We start from the raw sequence: 25836 nt of genomic DNA, 5'->3' as shown, positions 1-25836 counted from the left end.
CCTGACACTCTCTATTGAGTCCTATACAGGCATCTAGTATTTACACCAGAAAATTACAGTTTTTCTTTCTTTGCTCTCTGAGGATGAGCTAAGCTGCTTTAAAAATAGATTTTAAAGGCCTAGTCTCTATTTTAATCAGAGATAATGCATTGATTGAAAAACTAGAAAAAAAAAACTTTTTTTGTACTATTTTAAATGGGAACAATTGATAATAATTATTGTGTAATTATTAATTATTACCATAAAATTCTCTCAAAATACAAAATAAAGAAAAAAATATTACTAAACAAAAATATATTACATTTATTTTACTGAAGAAAAAAATGTTAATTTCAGGTTTCTGGTCACTTTTGACCACAAGGGTTAAAGTGATTTTTGGAGAATAGGTCTCTTTAAGTTAAAATCCACTCACTGTTCAAAATGCTGCATTTTTGTCAAGTGCTGAGTTCTGTAAGCTCAAGAAAGTGTAGAAACGATGTAAATAAGAGATTCACGTGCTTTGAGCTGATTAAGAGCTTATTAACTGAATATCATGAGATCGCAATGAACTGAAGTGAGTGACAGTTTTTAGTGATTATAATGTGAGCGCTCTTTTCACACATTCTAGGCTTTATAACACTGTCTGAGATCAGAGATATTCCCCAGTGTAAAGAAAGCATCACCATGTTATTTATCTTTATGTTTCAACTCTTGTGTGCTTTTCCTGCATCACACTCACATAAAGGCACAAATCCAACGACTGGAGATCTTTTTTTACTGAATAACAGATGACATTTTTACTATATTTCTCACCAATCCCTATCACATTCCCTTCAGAACACGCAGAATATGGGATGAGTTTCATGGGAAAATTTTATGTTTCTAAACAGATTTAAATTTTTTTACAATTTATTACATTATTTTTTTCTTTTTTGGATAGTCTTTTACAAAAGAAAATTAATTTGCTGAATGCATGTACTGTATTTCCCTGCCAATAAAGGAAATGCTGTGTATTGCATTTGAGGTAATTGAGAACTATATGAGAGTCAGATTTCTACAGAAGCTCTTACTGAGGATTAGGTGATGTTTAATGACAACTGACTTAATTTGTCTGTATGTTAAACTTGTGCTATACATATATAGTATGTGTCCCGCAGGTGACAGTTAAGTGGTTAATGAAAGTCCACGTTTAATTTTGCGTTAATGTCACAAATAATATTTTAAAGGATTACTGGATTTTAAATAATTCTTTGATTCTTTTGTAGTGTGGGTTTGAAGACGTTTAATAAAAACAAACATTTTCAGCGTGTGTCCTCCAAACTGACCCACAACCTAGTCACAATATTCAGAAGAAATTAATTCATTGAGCAAGTCTAGGAGAGATGCAAACTACTGCTTCACTGAGGCCTGATGATTTTAGAGGAGAATTACTCCTAGTCGACAAAACAAGAAACCTGCATCACTGCATGAAACTGAATAATCACATGAACACATGCAGATATATTCACATTAATATTGTAGACTGAAGTACTGTTTGTAGTAGAATTTAGACTGTCACTTTAATGCATGTGATTAATTAAAAAATCCTCAACACATTAAAATAATTCAATGCAATTAACAAAGAATTACAATTAACACAATTTATATTCCAGATTTACTTAAATTTACTAAATACTTAATTTCTCTTCTCTGTTTGCGATCAGATCATTTTACGGTGCTTATCTCTGGGGAAGCTTTCTGTCCAGTGATCCAGTAATTATTCAAACAATCGGTTCAAAACAGCTCTAATGTAAAGAAAGCGGTCACAACTGGTCAAGGAGTCAAACAGACAGATTGAAGAAAGCAGGTGAATTTATTAAGAAAACTGAGGAGAAGCTCACAACACAGAAGAATCAAACTGAGGTGATCAACAGAAGCAGAGAAAACAGTCTCATCTGAACTGAAACTTCTTGTCCTTCAACAGATATCTGAGGATTCTGGGATTGACAGACTGACAAGAGACCCTTGCTGAGACGCTTGTAATCTTGAGACCAGTCGACGAGTGACTGAGGTGAGTGTGTTTGTGAATGATTTGGTAACTGGATGCAGGTTATTCTCCATGATTTGTGACACTTTTTTAAGTTGGACACTTAGAGGAATCAAACCGATGTCATCTTCACCAACTTGATTGATAAGTCTTGCTAGTAATGAATGTTAAAGATTCCTCATGTCGACTATTAAACACGCAGACTGCTAGAAAACACAAATACAGTTTTAGTTCGAGCTCAATTTATGAAAACTTTCACAGTTCAGTTTGGGTCAGTTTTCACAGATTAGAATAATGATGTTACTGACTCACACAAAGAGTTAACTGACCATAACTACAGTGTGAGGTTATTTTTATTTATCAGAATAGTTAAGTTAACGGCTCAAGAAAGGGTAAATATATATATATATATATATATATATATATATATATATATATATATATATATATATATATATATATATATATATATACAATTTGTTTTTTTAAACATATTTCAAAATGTACAAAACCTTTCCAAAAAATACATTTTGTACAATATATTTCAAAATATATTCATTTGCATATAATTTGCACAATATTTGTATATTTTTGAAAATGTATTTTAACATTTAAAATACATTGAAAAACATACTAAAATATTGTCAAAAATATACGTGTTTACATAAATATACATATTTATGAAAATATATACCAATAAAAAATATTTATATATTTTTTACAAATATATTTTAAATATATAAATATATATATTTTGACCTCTATATATTTCAGTCCAAGAAAATAAATTTTCTTGCCTAAAAAGTCCATTTTGAAATATATTTATATGTAAAATATTTGAAGGTTGAAAGCACACAAATCATGAAGAATGAGGTTTGGTATTAAACTATCTTTATTGTGGTAGATTATGTTTTCATACTGACTCTTGGCACAGGAGAACACCATCTTCTAAAAAACAAAGCATCTGTTTCAGTCCTGTCATTATTATTATTATTTTACATAATCTTTAACTTTTCCTGCTGTTCAAAAAGTCTCTCTTTTTACTATAACCATAAAATGTTACCATAGGAAAATATTCGGCCGAGTCTGAGGGTGCAAAAAAATTAAATATTGAGAAAATCCCCTTTAAAGTTGTGCAAGTTAAGTCATTAGCAATGCATATAACTAAACAAAAATTTAGTTTTTATATATTTATATGACTGACACGTCAAACATCCAATCACAGTTTGTTTCATTCAGTGTCATGTTTCGAGGTGTAGAACTGTTTCCATAATAACAGACCAGTGTATAAAACTCTGACATATTTTAAAGAGTTTATACCACAAACTTTTCACATTGAGAATCCAGTGTTAAGTTGATCCTGATAAACGCTCCTCATCACAGTTTGTGAACACTACGACTTTCTTCTTTCAGAATCAGAATCAGAATCAAAAAGAGCTTTATTGCTTACGCATACAAGGAATTTGTTTTAGTGACATAAGCTTCCAGTACACAGAGACAACAACACACAGACAAAAAAAAAAGAAAAAAAAAAGAGAGATTTACAAATTGGCAAATAAATAAGTGTATAAACAATTGTGCTACAAATGGTAATGGAATAGGATTGAGTGAGATGCAGGAATGTTCTAGGATGGAGGGTTAACAAACAAATAAATATAAGGATATTGCACATAAGTAGGGAACATTTAACTGTTCATGAGGTAGATTGCCTGGGGGAAGAAACTGTTCTTGTGCCTTGCTGTTCTGGTGTTTGCGGCTCTGAGGCGCCGGCCAGATGGCAAAAGTTCAAAGATGGGGTGACTTGGATGTGAGAGATCCAGAGTGATTTTCTGAGCCCTTTTCCTCACTCTGGATGTATACAGTTCTTGAAGGGTGGGCAGGGGAGCACCAATAATCCTTTCAGCAGTCCGATAAATTCTCTGTAGTCTTCTGATGTCTGATTTTGTTGCTGAACCAAACCAGACAGTTATTGAAGTACAGAGGACAGACTCAATGATGGCTGAGTAGAACTGTTTCAGCAGCTCCTGTGGCAGATTAAACTTCCTCAGCTGGCGAAGGAAATACAACCTTTGCTGGGCCTTTTTAACAATGGAGTGAGTTGGGAATGATGGTGAGTGGGGAACGTGCAGGTGGGTTTCTCCTAAAGTCCACGATCATCTCCACTGTTTTGAGCGTGTTCAGCTCCAGGTTGTTAAGACTGCACCAGACAGTCAGCTGCTCAACCTCTTGTCTGTAAGCAGACTCATCACCGTCCTGGATGAGGCCGATGACTGTAGTGTCGTCTGCAAACTTTATGAGCTTGACAGAGGGGTCTTTAGAGGTGCAGTCGTTGATGTACAGGGAGAAAAGCAGAGGGGAGAGAACACACCCCTGAGGGGCACCAGTGTTGGTGGAGCAGCTGTTTGATGTGAATTTCCCCAGTCTCACTAACTGTTGCCTATCTGTCAGAAAGCTTTAGTGAGGGGGTTTGGTGTCATGGCATCTTTGTTTTAAGGCCGAACATTAAAAACGTGACACACACATCTCCCAGAAATCCTGTAGAATTCAACCACTGACGATGAATTTGGAAACTCATGAAGTGTTTCCACTTTTGTGTGTCGTATGCTTCAGACGTTTAGCCAACAGTCAGTGGACGTGACGTCTGAGACTGAGACTAGGATCATGTTTGCTGTTCTCACACTGAATAATGTGTCACAACCTCTTGTCATGTCAAAAGAGGAAATTTATTTTCTCGATTGCACAAATCCTTCATCAGAACATTAGAAATACACACTCAAGTGAATCCAGTTATTTAACCATTGCAATTACTACAGGAAAAACACACTTTTTAAGGTGCACTATCCTCAACAATTAACATTAGCCCTTCATTCATCGCATAGATATCGTAATAATCATACAGAGAGAACATAGATGCATACCTTTATCTTTTGCTCGTTTCTCCTCTTCTTCTTTTCTCTTTTTCCAAATTGGGCACCTGATGGCTTGATCTTTTCCTGTCCATCTCTGAGTTTATTTGGCAATCGACAATCATCAGATGTCCCATCTCCCCAACACTGTCACTCACGACCAGAAGTCACGACTAAACCAATTCACCTTGGTGACCACATAACCGTTTTGTGTTACCTATTTTTATTAGCCTTTTCACACGATTCAGAATAACAGGCCTGTATTTATAATATTATTAACCTTTTTAGCAGTACGGTCCCACATATATTAAAACATTCAGTGACGTCACATAACATCTAAAATTCGTTTCTGCGCTTTACCTGCGCTGAGCCAGAGAGAGATTGATGAATTCACAGCTGTAAATCTGACTGACAGGAACTGCTGCGCGATCAAACAAGGCGGCACCCATCTCACATTACAGGTCACCATCAAGATCATTTAGAAAGATTTTTAAACAACAAAACACACATTTACATTTAGATTGTTCATGACATGGTATGCAAGTTGGTCAATATTTTAAATAAACGTGGTGTGTCATGTGACAAGCCTGATGCGTCGCCATGGAAACAGTAAGGGGAACGTTCTAAAATACCAGGGGGCAGGGTTTCATATTTTACTGAAGCACCCCTGGGCGCCGAATATTTTAAACTCACTGAAAAGGTTAATGAAATGTGCGTTATTAAGAAGAAAGTCGACTTTAGCCCACTAATTCCATTAGAGTATTGCTTTATTCTATACATTCAGGCTTCTATTCTTATTAGGGCCTTCTTCTTCTTCACATTTGAATGTGTGTGTGACAGAATGTGTGGATCCCGGGTGCAAGCCCATTTTAAACGCCCTTTAAACAGGTGGGGCCCAAATTGGTCTGTCATGAATTGCCCGGTAAAGATCCCACATAAAACTCTTATAGATCCCTTTTAAAGCCCATCTGGGCATCCACAGCTGGATCCTGGGTGCAAACCCAATTTAGAACCATTTGGGCAGGTGGGGCCCAAATTGGTCTGACACGAATTGCACAATTAAGACCCTTGCAGTACCCTTACAGGTTCCACTTTTAGTACGTCTGGGCTTCCACGGCTTGCCCCAATGTGGATCCCGGGTGCAAGCCCATAATGGTGCCCACATTTGCCGCCCATGTAGCCCTCATCTGGACCCCACATGTCATTGCTGGCTTGAGTGTAGTGTTAACTGTAAGTATGTCTAATAGTACACTGTGTGAACTGACTATATGTATTTGCATATTGCACATTTTCACCTGTTGAAGTCTGTATGGTTATATGTTAATTGTTTCTGCAATTTCTGGAGCAAGCTCATAAGAATTTCACTCACGAAGGCACATGTGCTGTGGTGATGTGACAATAAAAGTGACTTGACTTATTTCAGTTATAATCATACGCCACCTGCTGGCAACAGGAAATGACTAGTTTTAAACTAACTTAATCATGCAATGTCTGATCTGCCTCAAACTTCACGTTTGGTAAGCGTCCTGGGCTGAAGACATCTACATGCCAATATTCAGTTATAATCATAGCACCACCTGTTGGCAGCAGGAAATTTGGCACAAATATTGACAGTTTTATAAGCATATTTTCCAAAGTTCGCTGTTCTCCTATGGTCACTGGGTGGCACTGAGCCTGGGTGTGAGGGCCCTTTCATTGCTGCATGCAGCTTTAATATAGTTTTGTTATCACACATCATCCAATAAGCATATTGACAGGTTTTGTTTATTTATTTATTTTTTAATGTGTGTTACTCCCCTCACGTCTACAATTATTCATTAGCTCCTCTGATTCTCCTTTAATTGTGGCAGTTTACCTGTTGGTCTATTTTTAAAAGTAAAACTTTAAAGTAGCCCAGAGGTTTCCAGAGTCACATACATTACACACGAGTTTAATGTACAACGGTACAACGGTTTAATAATCTTTACTCATTCTCCATACTGTTACAATCAGACCATGAGCCCTTCAAAACACATCTGGCTTTTAGAACATTTAGAAAACTTATGCAAATGTCTTCTATAGGATACATATAATATTTAATCAATATTACCAAGAGAAAAGTCAAGCAGCACTGGCATCATCTCACTATAAAGCAGCATTTCAACACTCAGTCTGTAGATCAGAGGAAGTGAACACACACAGGAAGAGCTGAGAGTATTTAAAGAAAGAGTTGAGAGAATATAATGAAGAGGAAGACTGACAGAAAGAGAAGATGGCTGATAAGTGTCACTTGTGTCTGCTGGGACTGATCTTTCTCTCTTCACTTCTCACAGGTAAAGACATCTGTGTTTTCTCTTCAAGACAGTTAGTGAATTAATCTGAGAAAGAGTTCATCTGAACATGATCAGTTTATTATTGTGTTACAAACAGAACATACTGCTGATACTGGACATAGTGACCAGTGATCTCGTTTATAAATGTTGTTTATGCACAAAATTGCCATAGAAATATGCATACGCAATTTTCCAAACATATCATGATTTATAGGCAAGGCAAGTTCATTTAGTGATTTATAAACTAGTAAAAGTACTTTAAAATCAATCAATGTTTTTTAAATGATAGTATGCTGATTTAGTTACTGCTTTGACATGACTACTGAAACTAAGGTCTGTCTCCAGAATCACAGCAAGATTCCTGACTTGATTTTTAGTTGTTTGACCCCTAGAGTCAAGGTATGCATTCACCTTGAACACTTCATCTTTGTTTCCAAGTGCAATGACTTCAGTTTTTTCCTTGTCTAACTGAAGAAAGTTCTGGCACATCCAACTATTAATTTCATCAATACATTGGCAGAGGGAGTCAATGGAGCTGTAGTCATTTGGAGATAAGGCTAGAAAATGATTATAAAAAATAAATTTGCTGTTCTTGGAGAGAGAAAGGTAATGAAGTAATCAACGATTTAAAACTTTGTTTTCAGTTTAACATACACAGTTACATGAAATATTCTACGCTAATTAATTAATAAATGGAGATAAACTCTGAAATTACACTGTTATCACGCAGATGTTATATTACCAAAAATGATATGAATATAGACATATTTGTATGCAAGTGGAAGCAATTAATTACTTGCACAATGATTCATCCTTAAACTAAACTGCAGATCTCATGTTATGAGAAAATATTTTTTGTAAGAACAATGATCAATGATATTATGGCTACATATTATTATGGCCCAGTTTGTGCTGATTACAGTGATATTAGACTTAAGCTATTTAGATGTTTATAAGCAACTGAAAAAAGCACAAATGTCAGGGAATGACAAAACTTCTCCAGCCCCCCAAAATACCCTTAGACCTCAGAGGGTTAAACCATGCTAATGCACTTCCATTAATGCCAACAATAGTTTTCTATTCTATACAAAAGAATGTTGTGGTCAATTGTGTCAAACGCAGCACTAAGATCCAATAAAACTAATAGCGAGATACAACCACGATCAGATGATAAGAGCAGATCATTTGTAACTCTAAGGAGAGCACAAATGATAAGGAGGGGTGCTTCAATCACACTGTACACACACACCTGGAGCAGTGGGCATCATTTATGCCCCCAGGGAGCAGTTGGGGGTTCAATGCCTTGCTCAGGGGCACCTCAGTCGTGGTATCGAGACTCAAACCCACAACCCTAGTATTAAGAGTCACACTCTCTAACCAATAGGCCACGACTTCCCAAAATTAAAAGGAATTAGAATTAAGTTGAAAGGAATCTAGAACAAATGAAATAAACTAGCCCAATTATTACTGTACCCCTGTCCCCCCCCCCCCCCCCCCCCCCAAAAAAAAAAAAAAACGGCCATATAGGTCATTTGTGCACCTTATTACGACCTGTATTTATGTTTTAAAGTTAAGAATAATGACAGTATTGTTTTGCATCTTTAATGTATGGACTTTTTATACCGATCTTTAGAAGGTGGCTTATTCACTGGAATGACCACAACTAAACCCACCTTACCCCCCCCCCCCCACTCACTGAAAGAAAGAAGAGAAACTGTCATCAGAATGATTCAGAGTTCACAGTATGTCTAAACTGGGTTCAGAGATGATCTCTGCTCTACTGCGGTCTAACTCACATGTTTCCAAACCTCAACAGTGAGATCACAGATCTGAAACACTACAGCTGCTATAATTAATACTCTATTTTAGTTACGAAAGTAGAACGGCTGTCAACCATCTCAAGATTGTAAGTAGCTCTTGACTCTGGACTAGATGCAAAATATCTCTGTAAAACTTTATATGGACTATGATGATTCCATAATCACTATTATCATAATCATCTGCAGAAATAAATCAAATAAATGAGCTGTAGATGTTTACTGATGGAAGTGTGGAGACAGCAGTGAGCAGATTCTTTCCTGAAACCTGAGCGTGGGACTGGTTGAGAGAGTCTTGAGTATCATGAGAAGTTTCTCATCCTCATGTCTTCATCAGATGGTCAGTTTGACAGATCTACAGCAGCTAATTCTGTTCTCCTCTAGCGTGTGCTCAATGTTGTCATGTCATGAAATACAGTACCTCTGTCTTCTGATGATCTCCGTCACTTGGAGAGACACATTTACACCCTTGAATGTGTGGAAACGTTCAAGTTCCTCATTCATGCATCTTGTCTGACAGACAGCAGTGTTCTCAGAGTCAGCACTGACTGTCTTTCCTCTGAAGAAACAGGCGTAAGGCCTGTAGGGTCATCAACATCTCCACCAAAAGTGTTAGAGAGTCCGACTCATAACCCAGGGGTCATCAATGAGTCCATGAAGATCTGAAGATGACTCTCTGTAATATGTTGTACAGCATCATGGAGTGTAAGACCTAACTCTTGTTTCATACAGTGACTGAGGGTCTGGTTAGGGTTCATCTTCTGCTCCTCTGTATCGGTCCATCAGAGCAGCAACAGTGAGGGCCATGGTGTCTCTCTCTAATCAAACACACCTGATTCAGTCTTCAGCTGGTTAGTAGAGACTCCAGTGGTAGAGACGTTCAGCGTGTGCAGTGTTGGGGAGGCTCCTGAACAGGTCTGGGATCTGCTGGTCGTATGTGTAGATCTGTGCTTTAGCTACATCAGTCACCTAAGTCCTGCTCCTGGAGGGACACGTTCTGCAGCTTAATTAACCACATCTGAATCAGCTAATCATGGTCTTTGAGATCACTTGAACATCACAGCCAGGTGTGTGAATGAGGAACCCTGGCTGTGTTCGAGATGGCATACCTGCTTACTGCCCAGTACATAGTGTATACTTGCCTAAAAAAAGTAAAAGTAAAAACAGTATGCAATAGTGTGTTTAAATGATTATTCTTAAAAATATTATTAAATGGATGCAACTTTATTTGGACAAAAAGCTCTCTACACCTATACTGCCAACCACATCATAAGTAATATTGTATTAATAATGAGCCGTTTTATTTCCAATTTTCTAATATTTCCTTTATTTTTATGAAAAATAATTTGCTTTCTGATCTGATATGTGATGGGAAAAGGAGTAGCCTAGAACAAGTTTGGTAAAGGGCATGTTTTTTACCCGCTGTGTTACTGATATCAGAGATGAATGGAGATCTTTTGCAGTGCTGTGTATCACAGACAGACATTGGTGGGTGGAGTTAATGTAAATAGTGTCTGCCAACAAAATTATTATTTATATTACTTCAAAATTTGTGTTATACAATATATTTTAAATTATTTGCACTGTATAAAGCACTATAGAGATAAAAATGATGTCATTTGACTTGATCAGAAACGTGCTGTAGAGATTAAAGTACAATTTATGTTTTACGATATTGTTTTTAGATACTGCAATATAGTAAGAGTTGTGTGGTAGTACGCCTTTCTGAACACTGCTTCTGTACTGATTTCAGTGTACTTGAGTTATACTGTATTTATCAGATTCAGGTCATCCGGGTATTCTATGCATGCAGAACATTTTCATACTATGCACAGCATACATACTGAATACTGCAGAAATAGTAAGAGTAGCATGATAGCATAGCATTTCAAACACAGCAACAGCTTCACAGAAAATCACTCAAATGAACATTTTAGAAATGCTGCACCAATGAAACTAACAGTGAAATTGTAAATAGACTAAATTTTTTATTTATTAAGGAGAAGTTATTCTGTAGAAACTTAGCTAAAGAAAGAAGAGGAACTGTGATTTGAATGTGTGAATATTCACAGCCTCATCCATCCAAACCGGGTTCAGAGATAATCTCAGATCTTTGTGGGTTAAACCAGTCCAAACCGGATTCAGAGATGATCTCAGATAGGAGGAAGAGGAGGAAGAGGATGAGCAAGAACAGTCAGCAGTGGAGGAAAAGGTGGATGAAGAGGAAGAGGAGGAGAATGAGGATGAGGATGAGGGGAAAGGAGAACAGGAGTCTCAGATGAAATTTGTGCCACTAGTTGATCATGTCCTTGTCCATGCTAGATGTACAGGAAATCACAATGGAAGACGATTTCAATATATCAACAGACAACGTAAAAAAAATGTTCACAACCATATTTATTTGAACCCGAATACACAGATCAAGTACTCAGGAGTGATCCACTGCTGCAGCACGTCTTCAAGCCTCAGAGAGACAGAGATCTCTTCAAAATTCTCTTCAAAATGCTCTAGTCTTCACCACAACGGTAACACTACAAAACCAACATAACACAAACCTTTGTAAATTCTAATATAACACAACATTTAAAGGTACAATTTGTAAGATTTTTGCAGTAACAATAGTGTAACTATAATACAATAGTAACATATCCAAAAAACACTAGGCTAGTGTTATATATTTTGTCCAGCTGATTACTAACAATATCTCTAATGTTTTCAACTACTTGTAAATCGTGGGAAAATTCCCATTCTAAACAGTGACACGGGGCAGTGCAGTCGCCTGTCAATGACGTTAGTTTCCCTTTGTTACCGCCTTTACTGACGTAGAAACCACATGATGCAAAGCATGCTGGGAACTAGAAAACACAATCATTTTAAGTTCAACTTACTTCAACAAAATTTTGAGTTTACAGAACTTATTTAAATTAAGTACAATGAACTTTCATTATTATTGGAGAGCAATTAACTAATTTAATTTGATTAATTTCACTGTTTGGTTTTATAGTGTATATTCACAACCACAAATACTTACAGTAAAAAAAAAAAGTTTGGTTTCAATCTTGTTTCAATCTTGTTTCAATCTTGTTTTTATGTTTACCGTGAATTTTTCAACATCACTCAGTCAAGTTACTTTATCTTGTTCAGAAGTGTACACAGCGGCTCATGAAAGAAGAGCTTTTGAAGAACTGTTTATATGATAAATCCAAAAATATAATATTATGGCAAAGGTGTTTGCAACATAAGACAAAACATGAGACAAATGTTTGCTTTTGAGGTGTGTTTGTTGTATTTTGATTGCAGTACTTTGTTTTGTGAGAGATGTGAGGCATTTTGCAGTTTATGTGTGGTCATTTCTTGGATTTGTGTGTAAAGTTTAGAGAAAAAAAGAGGCAAAGTTTTGAAAATGTACGCAAGCAGTTAAATTTTTTTTGTATTCATTTTCAACATGTGAGTCGTGGATAGTGGAAACATTTTCAGTAACAGCCCAGTTTTATCACTAATAACTAAATGATATTATTTCTAGAATTGAATGGCCTGCAGGAATCGACTGAAAGAAGTGAAAGCATCAGTAATGTATTTAGATTGTGTATAGATCAAATGAAGTTAACAATATTCAGTTCTGACACATTTCACACAATGTGAAGCAGCTCTTCTCCATCACACACTGACATCATGTCAGTAAACAGCAGCTTTAGCATGATTAAGACACACTTAATGAAACTGGTATCTGCTTGATCTTCATTATCACATTATTAGCTCAGCAGAAGTCTTCTCTTGCAAATGTTTATACACTTTTTTTTGTTTCACATATTTTTCACACCCTTTGTCAAAACAGTTACCACAGATCTCATTGAAAGACCCTAACCTCTGTTGGATTCACTGTGTTGAACAAAAGAAAAAAATCTATTCACAGCCGATAGAGAGTACTTGCATAATTATAAATCTCTTAAATTATAAAACTCTTCAATCAGCAATCAGTCCTCATCCATCTGTAAAAGATGCCACCTCTGTGTTGCTATTTGCAAGCATGGATGAAAGAGGCCAGAGGCACGGAAGGAGAGTAAGAGGCCATGGCAGAGAAGAGGAGTTTGTCAAATGAAATTCGGGCAACATTTATTGACCATGTCATCAATCATGGCTTGTCCTTTAGAAAGGCTGGACAAAGGGTCCATCCCATTCTGAGTCGGAGCACTGTGGCATCTAGTGTCGGGCTTTTTGGGAATGAGAACAGGTCATTCACAGTGTTACTGTAATGTATACCACTGTGTATTTCAGCTTTACTGTATTGCCCTGTTAGCAGAACAAACTGTATCCCGTTTATCCCGTTTATGTGACTGTCATACAGTAATGTCAATTTTGACATGGTTTTTGCTTTTACTCTATAGAATCCACACATTACCACACACTGGTGGCAGAGGAAAGATATTTAGTATTGAACAGGAGTCTGCCATTGTAGATATGGTAGTGACAAACAATGCAATCAGACTGCGTCAAATCCAGACAGCAGTGATTGAAGATCAGGGAGCATTTAGAAATATAAACAGTGTGAGTTTGACAACTATAGATCGAGTCCTTAAACGAAACCATGTCTGAACAGCTGAACAGAGTTCAAAAAGAAACCCTGACATTGTAAAGGAGCCACGATTCCAGTTTGTGCAGATACAGATTTTTTATTGTAATACCTTGTTTGCCATAGTTAATGATGAATAGAGAATAATGGAGCTTGAAGCTGAAGGGGCACATCACAAATTAATTTTTGTTGATGAAGCCTCAACCTCTGAAAAGTGAGGTGACGAGGAGGAACATCATTGGTCACAGTGCCAGTTCAGAGGGGTGACTATATCCCCATGTGTGCTGCCATCTCCAGTGATGGAGTCCTTTGCCACATACTGTACCAACTATTGCCACATACAATACAGACCGCCTCGTCTCATTTCTTGATGCTTTGAAAGAATTACTGATTCCACCCGAAGAGAGAGGGCTGTTGAGGCCTGACGTGACTCTGTATGTCATAATTTGGGACAATGTGGCTTTCCACCACTCTCGCCTTGTGAATGAATGGTTTGCATCACAGTATATAATGTAACCATTTGAGTTTGTAAAGTATCATATTTAATATTGATGGCTGTATTTTGTTGTCCAATGTGTAATGATTGATTGAAATAATAAATTAAATTTTGACCACAAGTTGTGGTGTTTGATGGAAATATTTGCTTATGTTGCATGTTTTTAATGTCATTTTGGCCACTGAGCTTCAGTTTTATCCTGTGTGTTAACTGTTTTGAAAATGTGATGTCAGAGTGGGCAAATGTGTTTGAGCAATCGAGAAAAACTGTAAAAAGATCAGAGGAAGTGAACACACACAGGAAGAGCTGAGAGTATTTAGAGAAAGAGTTGAGAGAATATAATGAAGAGGAAGACTGACAGAAAGAGAAGATGGCTGATAAGTGTCACTTGTGTCTGCTGGGACTGATCTTTCTCTCTACCCCTTCCTTATTTATTTCTGTAGTTATTCTTGTTCTGCTGTAGTTTGCCTAAACCTTACAAAAAGTTCTGTCACTGAGACTTGAACATTTGAGAAATAAAACATGAACTATACAACCATTCAAATGTTTGGTGTGTGTTTGATATAAATTAATGCTTTTATTCTGCAAATAGCTATTCAATTGAAAGTAAAAACATTTATAATGTTACAAAACATTATATGTCAAATAAATGCTGTTCTTTCGAACATTATATTCATCAAATAATCATAAAAAAAATGTGTCCAGGAAATATTAAGCAGCAGAAACTTTTACCACTGAACCATTATTAATAACTGAGCATCAATAATAATCCAGCAGCATATTATAATGATTTCTGAAGGATCATTTAACACTAAAGACTGGAGAAATGATGCTGAAAATACACAGGAATAAATTACATTTTAATACATCTCATGTAACTTCACATTTTAATAATATAAATAGGTTATTCTGGAGAGTTTGTTTGCATTAAAGGGTTAATTCACCTAAAAGTGAAAATTAGAAGAAAGTCAAACACACCGAGGATGTCTCGAGGGTGAGTTAAACACGGGCTTATTTTAATTTTTGGGTGAACTGACTGTTTAAATGAGGAAAAAGACTGCGTGATCTGAATCTTTTAATGCTAGTGTGTTTATGCTTTCATTTATTAATATATAGTATAATAATCACTCATGTGTTCTTGTGTTTCAGGTCTCAGTGGAGTGGATGATGCTCATGTGTTCATCAGTTCTGGTGAAGATGTCCGTCTGCCCTGTAATAATGCTCTTCCTGACTGTAAATCAACTACATGGAACTATAACAGATTCAGTTATTCAGGAACAGTTGAACTGATCACTGGAGGGAGAAAGAGGACAGACAGAGAGAAACATGAGAGACTGAGTCTGGAGTCTGACTGCTCTCTGAACATCAAGAGCGTCACAGAAGAAGATTGTGGATCTTACATCTGCAGACAATATGTGAATGGACAACAACAAGGAACTGATGCTCGTGTTTTTCTGCATGTTCTTCATGGTAATTTTATGATTATGTAATCAGTGTGAAAAAGAGGAATTTCTGCATTTAAACTTCTCGTGATGATTGAAGAGTGTGTGATGTGTGTGTTATTCGGTGTTTCAGTCTCTTCATCACCGTCACAGACTGAGATCAGTGCAGGTCTCTCTCTGACTCTCTCCTGTCAGTTGTATTCATATTCATCATCTGCTCAAGTCTCTTGTGATGATTTGATCCGTTCTGAACGAATTGATCTGTTCTGGGTGAATCAGGCTGGTGTTAAACTGACAAACTCAGACTCCAGATATCAGATATCATTCTCATCAGATTACTGTATCAGCTATCTGACTACAACAATCCTGAATGAAGATGAAAACAGAGAGTGGAGATGTGAAGTTACTCAGAGAGATCAACTCAAGACCTCAGTCTCGTACACTGTCAAGATCTCAGGTGAGAAAACAATCTCATGATCAGATGTAGAAGAGTCTTAGATGTGCTAATATAATGATAGATAATGTTAGTTATCTTGTGTGTTATCTAATGAACATCTTCTGTATTCTGATGCATCTGACCTAACATTCATCTTTCAGCTCGAGCTGATTCAGAAACAGCAGAGACTTCAGTCCACATAACATCAACAACAACTACTTCTACATCAGGTACAGTAAACAAATACACAGTTCTATTGAATCCTTTATTGTCTATGTTAACAAATACATGTTATCACTTGTTTAAATAAAGTTTCAAATGAAAGACCTGTTAGTGTATAAAGTTGAGATATTTGGGATTTACACTAGGGCTTTCAAAATAGCTGAAAAATTATTATTTTTTTAACTTAAATATTATAAAAGAAAAATTGAATAATTTTCTAATTCAAAATGAATAATATCAGTTAGGGTGATGAAAATGTGAGAAAACAATCTCATCAACCTCAGTCTCATACACTGTCAAGATCTCAGGTGAGAAAACAATCTCATGATCAGATGTAGAAGAGTCTTAGATGTGCTAATATAATGATAGATAATATTAGTTATCTGTTATTGTGTGTTAACTAATTAACATCTTCTGTATTCTGGTGCATCTGAACTAACATTCATCTTTCAGCTCGAGCTGATTCAACAACAGCAGAGACTTCTACACCAGGTACAGTCAAAAATACACAGTTCTACTGAATCCTCTATTGTCCAGGTTAACAAATACATGTTATCACTTCAACTGAAACTGAAAGAGATGTTTAAATAAAGGAAAGACCTGTTTAAAGTTGAGATATTTTGGTCTTTACACAGAGTTTTGTTCTGAAGAGTCGAGCGAGTGGTTAGTTTATGAGAGTGTGTTAACATCACTGCGATGATAAACAGTGTTTTATTTGTCAGTAAATGTGCTCTATTAGCTGCATATTTTCTAGGGATGCACATTGGTATCTGGCTCAATACCGAGCTCCTAAAAGCCCCGATAAATCACAGCATGTGATAAGTGCCATATTCAGACAACAGAACAACAGACAGCAGAATGGAGTTATTAGAGATTAAGGTTGTCTACTTAAAATATTTATGCAACAAATATAATGTTAAACATTCAGTATTAACTAGAGCTGGAGGACTCGAGGGACATCGCACGCGGTTGCAGTCCATCAGTGCGTTCAAGGAGCGGTGCGTCTGCAGCAGTGCAGCGATTGTTAACGCAGACGGAGTATGTGTGAAACAGGCGATACGTTAGTCCAGGGCTTTTCAAACTGTGGGTCACAGAATGGAACAAGGTGGGTCGCACAAAGTCACTTGTAGTGATGGGAAGTTGGAAGTCGGACTTTTGAGTCACGTTCAGCAAAATGAACTAATCTTTTTTTTTTTGAGTCATTTGGTTCATTTCGTTCATTTTAGCAAAATGTAATTAAAATGTTACATGTTACTTCCCCAACACATCTAGTACTTACGCAAACATTGATCACACTACAAACAATACAAAACTAAAATGCTATAAGATACAGAAAATATTAATTCATTGTTAACCTGGGTCTTCAGTCTGCGATTAGCTCACTTCATCTCTTGTCTGACAAGTCTTCGGGTCGAGTCATGTCTAAATCACGTGACAGCCCAATACGCTAAACCAATGCAGTCCGAGCCGGAAAGAGAATTGATCAGTTCATCTCATGAGTCTTTCGGGTCGAGTCGTTCCTTAATCACGAGACAGACCCATACGCTATTTCTGACATTTCTGTCACTGTGTTATTGTTACTGTTTCTTCATGATCTGTGGTGTGTTATTATTTTATAAATAAATAAAACCCTGTTATAAATAAAATATTGATTAATTTGTATTTTTGACTGTCTATCAGTAAATAAACACTAGGCTATATAATAATACAATAATCCAAGCCTACAATACAAAGTATTTATAGCCTAGTTTGTTCATTTTTAATCTAATTTTGGGTTTGCTGGTATAATAATTGCTTTTCCTATTATATGTACAAGAAGATTGCTCAAAAAGGACATAATGACAAATTAAAAGCAAATAACATTTTGAATCCTAAACAAGTAACACTACAGTTCTATAGTCTAATTTGAAGGGTGAACTCAAAAGACATAAATCATACAACAAGATCATTTTTGAAGATTATAATCCACTTTAAAAAAACAACAACAACAACAACAAAAATATAGTCATATGGACAAAATTTAAAGCATAACCAATAATTATAATAGAAAATAATAAGTACTATGCACCCATTTGTAAGGAAGGTTGTAATTACTCTAGCCAATGATGTCACATCATGTGACAAAAGAACGAACAACCTGAAGACCAGAAAGATGAACAAATCAATTCTCTTTCCGGCTCAGACTGCATTGACTGGCACAGGTGAATTACTACCATAGACAGTAATAGAAATGGACACAGCGACCCCATTGAATTCAACATAAATAGACAAGTGAAGTCAATTAGAAGTACGCACTTCCTGGGGGTCGAGCGTACTGCTCAGACTCAAACTGAACTTGATGACGTAGAGGTCACATGAGCACCCTGTAATTCTTCTAATCGCTGATCCAAGAGAAATCTGAATCACCCACCGAATCTTCCAGACGTTGTTGAACAATTTTGTCCCGTGTCTTTTATGGACTCTCCATGGGCTTCTCCCTTGACTTTATGCCTCCACGTCCCCCTGATAGCCTCATAGACAGTAAAAGATTGCCTGCGAGCTTCTCCTCCGGTCCATTTGGTAATTTCTTTACTGTGCAACAGAGAGTGGCTGGTTATGACGCAATCGTTAGCCTATTTTCTTTTACAAAAAACTGCTTCTACGGGACCATAACGTAAGATACAAGGTAATGCAGCCTTTTATACATTTTCGTGTTTCTTTAGAAATAATAAATGCAGTCTTTAAAATGCCTCAGATGTAAAGTTATTCACTGTCAAAGTGACGCCAAAATGAATGCGAGTCAATTGAATGCTAACAGCAGGTGGGGGTCCATTAGCCAATGGTGGCGCCCAGGGGTGCTTCAATAAAATATGAAACCCTGCCCCCCCCGATTACTAGCGGAACAGAACCTATAGAATATTGAGCATGAACGAATCACCCCCCGAGACGACTCGTTCTTACCGAGTCACATCAAAGATTCATTTAAAATGAACGAATCGTTCAAGAACGACACATCACTAACACACATACCATACCTCAGCTTATTATATGTAAGCGTGAACTCGGGAAACACAGAATGTTTCCTTATGAATGAACCATCTGTAGTGAAATCCAACTAATTTCTCCCCTCTTGGCACGAATCCAAATTGACCACGACGCGGTCAAACAGTCAGATCTCAACAAGCACACACAGCATCCAATGATCACTGATGCAACAAAACATTTCAGGCATACGTTACATTAAAAGAAGAAATGAAATCAGAAAGATTAAGCAGCAGCTGAAATGCGGCTCATATCGCGCTCACCACAAGCTGCATGTAAGTGACGTCAGCATCCATCGACACTGTTTTAATAGTTAATTCTGTTTCGCAAAAATTAAATACATGTATACAAAAAATAAATATACTTTACATGCCTGAACATACTATGCATTAAGCAAGAAAAATACATACATGAAAAAATAAATTCTCAATAATCAGAAATATTGACACAAATCTTCCATCAACTCAATTATTTGAATGGGTTACATAACTAAATCACTGACATGATTTTACTAGAATATGCTTGTAAAACAAACAAATTCACATTTTTTTTTTCCTGGAAATGTGGAAAATATGTTTTTCATGTTTGACCACTATATCCAAAATAAAACATGCAGTCTGTGTCATAGGCAAAATCATTTTTTTAGATATACACAAATCCGGCGAAACAAGGAAGTAAAGCAGCGCCGTCATTACTTCGTGCCTTGCTGCTTAGGTAGTAGCAGAAGTAGCGTGTTGGTCCTGTAGGTGGCTGTAGCAGATTTTAGCTGTACGAAAACTTATTTTTATTTATTGTTTTTTAGTAATGTTACGTATGCTGTCCAGTGAAGCCGAGAAGATGTTATGTGTTATGTGTTTGGCTGTTTTAACAACAGCACAAAACTACAGTCCTGGAATGAAACCATTTGTGAAATTAACGAACCTTTGTTGCACATTGACTGCCCATGTTTACGGCCATACGGATTACACAGATTTCCTGGTCGAGCGGAGAAAATGGATGTGTGGCTTGAGAGCATGTGAAAATGCATGTGCTTCACATTTTATTGCATTTGTATTAGTTGTTTGAAGAGTAAAAAGAAATCTGTGGGTCTTAACGCAATTACAATCGGCAAGTTGGTTCGACTAAAAGGGGAAAAATTATTAACTGGGTCGGTCCTAAATGGACAGGGTCGGTCGGGTTATGACAAACAAGAATATTTGTAAGGATTGCTTAATAGTTATTTGAAACTTGTGAAGCTTGTGAACATATTAGCAACACAGCTAGTAATGACACCATTCGGTTTTTATTGTTGTTATCAATTAAAACACTTCTTAATTGCATGACATTTTTTAACATTATTACATTATGTTGTCAATAAATTACCTTTATCAGTTAGTTTTGGCCACTGCCTGACATCATCTACCCACTCTTCCCTTTCACCAGACATTTTCTGTAATGAGCAGGATCCACTTTCATTGAAATGTCATTAGAGGTCACTGGCAAGTGTCACACCGTCACACTTCACAGGCACACAGTAATGGCGGTAGGCAAGATGGCGGCACCCATAGAGTTCACGGGGGATTTTTGTATAGCCTGATATGTGAATTGTTCACAATTATCTTTATTTTATAATGTTTCATTGTTTCTGAGTGCATTAATTGTCTAATAATGATAACTGACTGAGATAATGAATAACGGTTTGAGACATCAGATACATCAGCTCTATAAGATCCACTATTTAACTCCTGATCCCCTAAGATAACAGCTTTACAGAAAAAAAAAAGACTTTAAATGTTAAAGGCCTTGACATTTATCATTGGACACATGGTCTGTTCTGGGAAACACTCTTTTCAAACAAATGAAGATTAGAGAAAACTTTCAGAGATCAGTTTGACTCTCTGACAGTTTCATAGATATTGACATTGTGAAATAGTAGTGGTCTAAACCATGAAATGTTTTTTTTTTTTTTTTCCAAAATGTGGTGTATGTGAACTAAAAATGCATCCTTTATTTGTACAGAAAATCAGAAACCATTAAACACCCCAAACTTTGAGAGGACTGCAGCTGCACACACATCTGGATTTACTGATCAACAGGGTATGGATGCCGTTCTGTATTATTATCCCCATATAAAAGCTGATGTAAACATTTTTCATTGTATGTCAATGATAGAATTGAGGGTCAGATGTTTAAATGTTTAAACTCATAGAGTGAGCATTTATTAAAGTCATTCCATGTTAATATGAACAGCTTTCAGCAGCATAACTGATATAAACTTCTGGATTACAGCACTGTGTTAAAGAAATGTCTTAATGCTGTCTTCATGCACAAATGTATGATATCTCTATTTTCCATCATGTTTTAATAGTTGTAACTTCAACTACAGAAACAACACTGAGTCAAGACACCGCACCAATCACTTGGAAAGGTATGTTTGTACATCCTCCTCGTTTCAGACTCTGAATTCACACTAGAACCACTATCTTCATTCCAGACACCGAATTCACACTAGAATCACACTGAATTCACACTAGAATAACTATATTCATTTCAGACACTGAATTCACATTAGAATCACACTGAATTCCCACTATAGTCACACAAGGATCACACTGAATTCACTCTAGAATCATACTAGTATCACTATCTTCGTTTCAGACACTGAAATTACAGTAAAATCACACTGAATTCACAATAGAATCACACTAAAATCTACAGTAAATGTATCAAGTCCTCTTTAACTCAAACTTTAACTCAAGACATGCTTCATTTGTAATTTATATATTCATTTTATAATTTCATTCTCTTGTACTTCATCTACAATCTTTAAATATGAAAACTAATACTGTTATGTGAAAAGTAACTTTATTAAATATGAAAGAGATGTCACTCTCACCCACGATCTTAAACAATCCTTTCTATAACTTTCAGTTCGTATAAACAACTCTCTAAAAAACTTGATTCTGATTGGTCAATTGTAGCATTCAGCCATCAGATATCCCCTAATATTCACCGGTGTCCATAGCAACACTGTATATCAGACACCAGCTTGATTATTAGTAGAACAGAAACCAGCATTACTTTCTCAGCTGAAACATTTGTTCTTCTGTAGATTTACTGTAAGTATGGCTGCAATTTAAATATTTGAAACTTCTTGAAGTGCCACAAAAAGTCTTAATCTAATCTGAAATTAAAATGTTACTCAAGTGTCAAATAAATGTTTAAAAAGTATATTTTAAAAAAAAAATAATAAAAGCTTAACTTGAAATTCACATGGGTTTAAAGGGTCCGTGTGGTTAATGGGTGAATTTACCTGACACATAATATATCCAGAAACAGATTGCTGCTTTTCATTTACAAGACTAGCAAGAATTTCTCTATTATAGATCAGTGATATGAGGTGTGTGTGTATATCTTAAAGCAGCGCTGCACAGATCGTGAATGAAATCAAAGTACAGCGAAAGCGATTCGAACAGAGCCGTCTGCTTTCTATAGCTCTCACGGTGCATAGATGTCGTACAACGATCGATCTGTGGAGCGCAAACAGAGAAAAACCTGGAAATATAATGCAATATAGAAATCCTGGCAAGGACCTGTCCTGTAAAAATGACACGAATGGTCACCCTAACTGTAGTGAAAGTGACCGTAGAGAAGGTCATTATTAATAACATGGTACTATTAATGCAGTGTTCACAGTGTTGCTCGACCAGCTGTTTAATACATTTTAATTAACTATTTTTACTGTAAGCTCTCAGATAATGTAGAATTTATATCTACTGAACCATGAAGTGACAGCAGCTCAGAGAAAAACACAGCTGTAATAAACTCACCATAAAATCACAATAAGTACTGCATGCTGTTAAATGTGTCATTTATCATTTTATTGGTAGTCTGTTACTTCTCTATATTTGGTGAAACACAGTAATACAGTCGTGTCTCTCTATCGTCTCTCTCTCAGTGATTGTGATTGTGATTGTTGTCGGTGTTTCGGTCGCTCTTCTTCTTCCTGCTCTGATTCTTTGGCTGATTCGTAAAAAAAGAGCCGGTGAGTTTTTACAGTTTCTCATATTCTGTAACAGCAGGCAAAGTTTTGAAGAAGTTATGAGAAATCATAGAGTTAACAGAAATAATGTTTCTATTCCAGCACTAGAATTCTTCTAGACTCTTTTAGAAACCGATTGTCATCTTCATTAGAGACAGTTTGATCATAACTGTTCTCATTTCATTATTTTTCAGATGTCAGAAGAGAGACTGATGACTCTGTGGTGAGTTTTGTTGATCTATGATTTATTAATAACCATAAGCTCCACAGAAGACTGACTCTGAAATATCACACTCTTATTACTCACATTAGATCAGCACAAGTTAGTGTATTTCTACTGTTTCTGCTCTAAAGCTCACAGATAGAAAGAAATATAAAGGAAACAATGACACAATCAACATTTCCATTCGTCCTGATCACAGTGAACAATATGATTCATCTTCAGTAATTCATGTATATTTTAATATTTGTGTGTATTTGACAGTTGCTGTGGTCATTTTCCTGTCACTAGATCGTTCATCATAATCTCATGTAGATTTTCACTGAACCTGAAGTTTTTACAGATATTTGAGCTAAACATTAGCAGTAAAATAATGAGTCTTCTTCACACAGTAGTGATGGATGAGCTTTAACAGCTTGATCTGATGTATTTTCACTCGTGTTTAGGAGCAGACAGATGATGTGACTTATATTATTTATTGCGCGCAGTAATAAAACATATCCACAAAGGACAAGGTGAGCAAACACTTCTTGATCTTCCTCAACATGACCTGTATTAGTTTTATTCTTATATTAATCTGTCTTGAATTGAGCTCAAACCTCATTCTGTAATAACTGTGGGTTGAAACAGAGACTGTGATGTTGATTCAGGTTCGCTGTGATGATAAAGTGACTTACGCTTCCATCAGAGGAACAAAAGCTGGAGCTCAGGAAAACTGCAGTCAACTTTATGCCTCTGTGAACAAGAACCATCACAAATCAGACAAATAATTATACAGAAACCACACGACTAGAGGAATATGAACCGTGACTCCTGATGATTTCATTCAGTGCCATTATAATAATAGCAGTGTCTTTCACATTAAGAAACCAGCCCTGATTTATTAGTAGTTATTGCTGATTCTGGTCAGTTTATTCGGCCAATCGTTAATGCGCATCTCGTCAGTAAAGCCGGTTCTCTAATCAGCGGTAAATTTCATCAGGTGCTTGATTTCACATAGAGCAGCTGTTACTACACAGAGCCGTTGTTAACTGAGAAGATGCGCCAATAAACGCTGAAAATGAACGTGGATTTGCGCATCTTCTCTATTAACAACAGCTCTGTGTAGTAACAGCTGCTCTATGTGAAATCAAGCACCTGATGGAATTAACCGCTGATTAGAGAACCGGCTTTACTGACGAGATACGCATAACGATCGGCCGATCGGAGCACCCATAATATCTACAGGTGCTAGTCATATATTCTGAATATCATCAAAAAGTTTATTTATTTCACTAATTCCATTCAAAAAGTGAAACTTGTATATTATATTCATTCATTACACACAGACTGATATATTCAGAATGTTTATTTCTTTTAATTTTGATGATTATAACTGACAACTAAGGAAAATCGCAAATTCAGTATCTCAGAAAATTAGAATATTGTGAAAAGGTTCAATATCGAAGACACCTGGTGCCAGACTCTAATGAGCTAATTAACTCAAAACACCTGCAAAGGCCTTTGCATAAAAAATGTGGAGGAGATCCACAAAGAGTGGACTGCAGCTGGAGTCAGTGCTTCAAGAACCACTACACACAGACGTATGCAAGACATGGGTTTCAGCTTCGCATTCCTTGTGTCAAGCCATTCTTGAACAACAGACAGTGTCAGAAGCGTCTAAAGACAAAAAGGACTGGACTGCTGCTGAGTGGTCCAAAGTTATGTTCTCTCATGAAAGTATATTTTGTATTTCCTTCGGAAATCAGATATTTTAATTATATGACCAGCACCTGTAGATCATTGTCATCCAATCCAGTTTTGCTTTGAAAAACCAGTGAAATGATTACCTGATTCTGGATATAATTAACATTAATCAGCTTGCACTAATTATGAGAACAGGCAAAGCTACATGATGATGTACAGTAAGTGTTTATCACAATGAGACAGCAATGATAATCTGGTGTTTGAATCATTTGAGCAGCTGTTTGCAATATTGTGTTTTATTTGTCAATAATAAAATAACCTATGTGAAACGTGTGTGTATGTATAATGAATATATATATATATAGTCATGGTCAAAAATATCGGCACCCTTAAAGTAAATATGATCAAAGAAGGCTGTGAAAATTAATCAGCTTTGTTAATACGTTTGATCTTTTATTTAAAAAAAAATCACTAAAATTTATCCTTTCATCAGATAATAATAATTTAAAATGGGGAAAACTGTGTTTTACATGTGTTTTTTTTATTTAGTTTTTCCCTCTAATACACATTGGCCACAATTAATGGCACCCTTTTAATTCAATACATTTTGAACCCTCCATTTTCCATTTTAACAGCTCTAAATTTTCTCCTATAATGCCTGATGAGGTTAGAGAGAACACCT

The 25836-nt window shown here is 36.2% G+C and overlaps 1 protein-coding gene across 1 annotated transcript in view; it reads left to right on the top strand.

Moving 5' to 3' along the window:
- LOC127952595 (contactin-3-like) overlaps positions 1 to 24397 on the top strand; it is a 271167-nt gene extending 246770 nt beyond the window's left edge. Inside the window, exons 4-10 of the mRNA XM_052551235.1 lie at positions 16660 to 16698; positions 21226 to 21303; positions 21575 to 21634; positions 23165 to 23251; positions 23443 to 23471; positions 23915 to 23983; positions 24119 to 24397. Coding sequence (XP_052407195.1) covers positions 16660 to 16698; positions 21226 to 21303; positions 21575 to 21634; positions 23165 to 23251; positions 23443 to 23471; positions 23915 to 23959 — 338 coding nt within the window. The 3' untranslated portion in view covers positions 23960 to 23983; positions 24119 to 24397. The remainder of the gene's footprint in view (positions 1 to 16659; positions 16699 to 21225; positions 21304 to 21574; positions 21635 to 23164; positions 23252 to 23442; positions 23472 to 23914; positions 23984 to 24118) is intronic.
- The last annotated feature ends 1439 nt before the right edge of the window (positions 24398 to 25836 follow it).

Source organism: Carassius gibelio, chromosome B3, assembly GCF_023724105.1.
Source record: "Carassius gibelio isolate Cgi1373 ecotype wild population from Czech Republic chromosome B3, carGib1.2-hapl.c, whole genome shotgun sequence".
Lineage (NCBI taxonomy): Eukaryota > Metazoa > Chordata > Actinopteri > Cypriniformes > Cyprinidae > Carassius > Carassius gibelio.
Note: the sequence above shows the minus strand (reverse complement) of the source record. Positions and strands in the feature narration are given on the sequence as shown.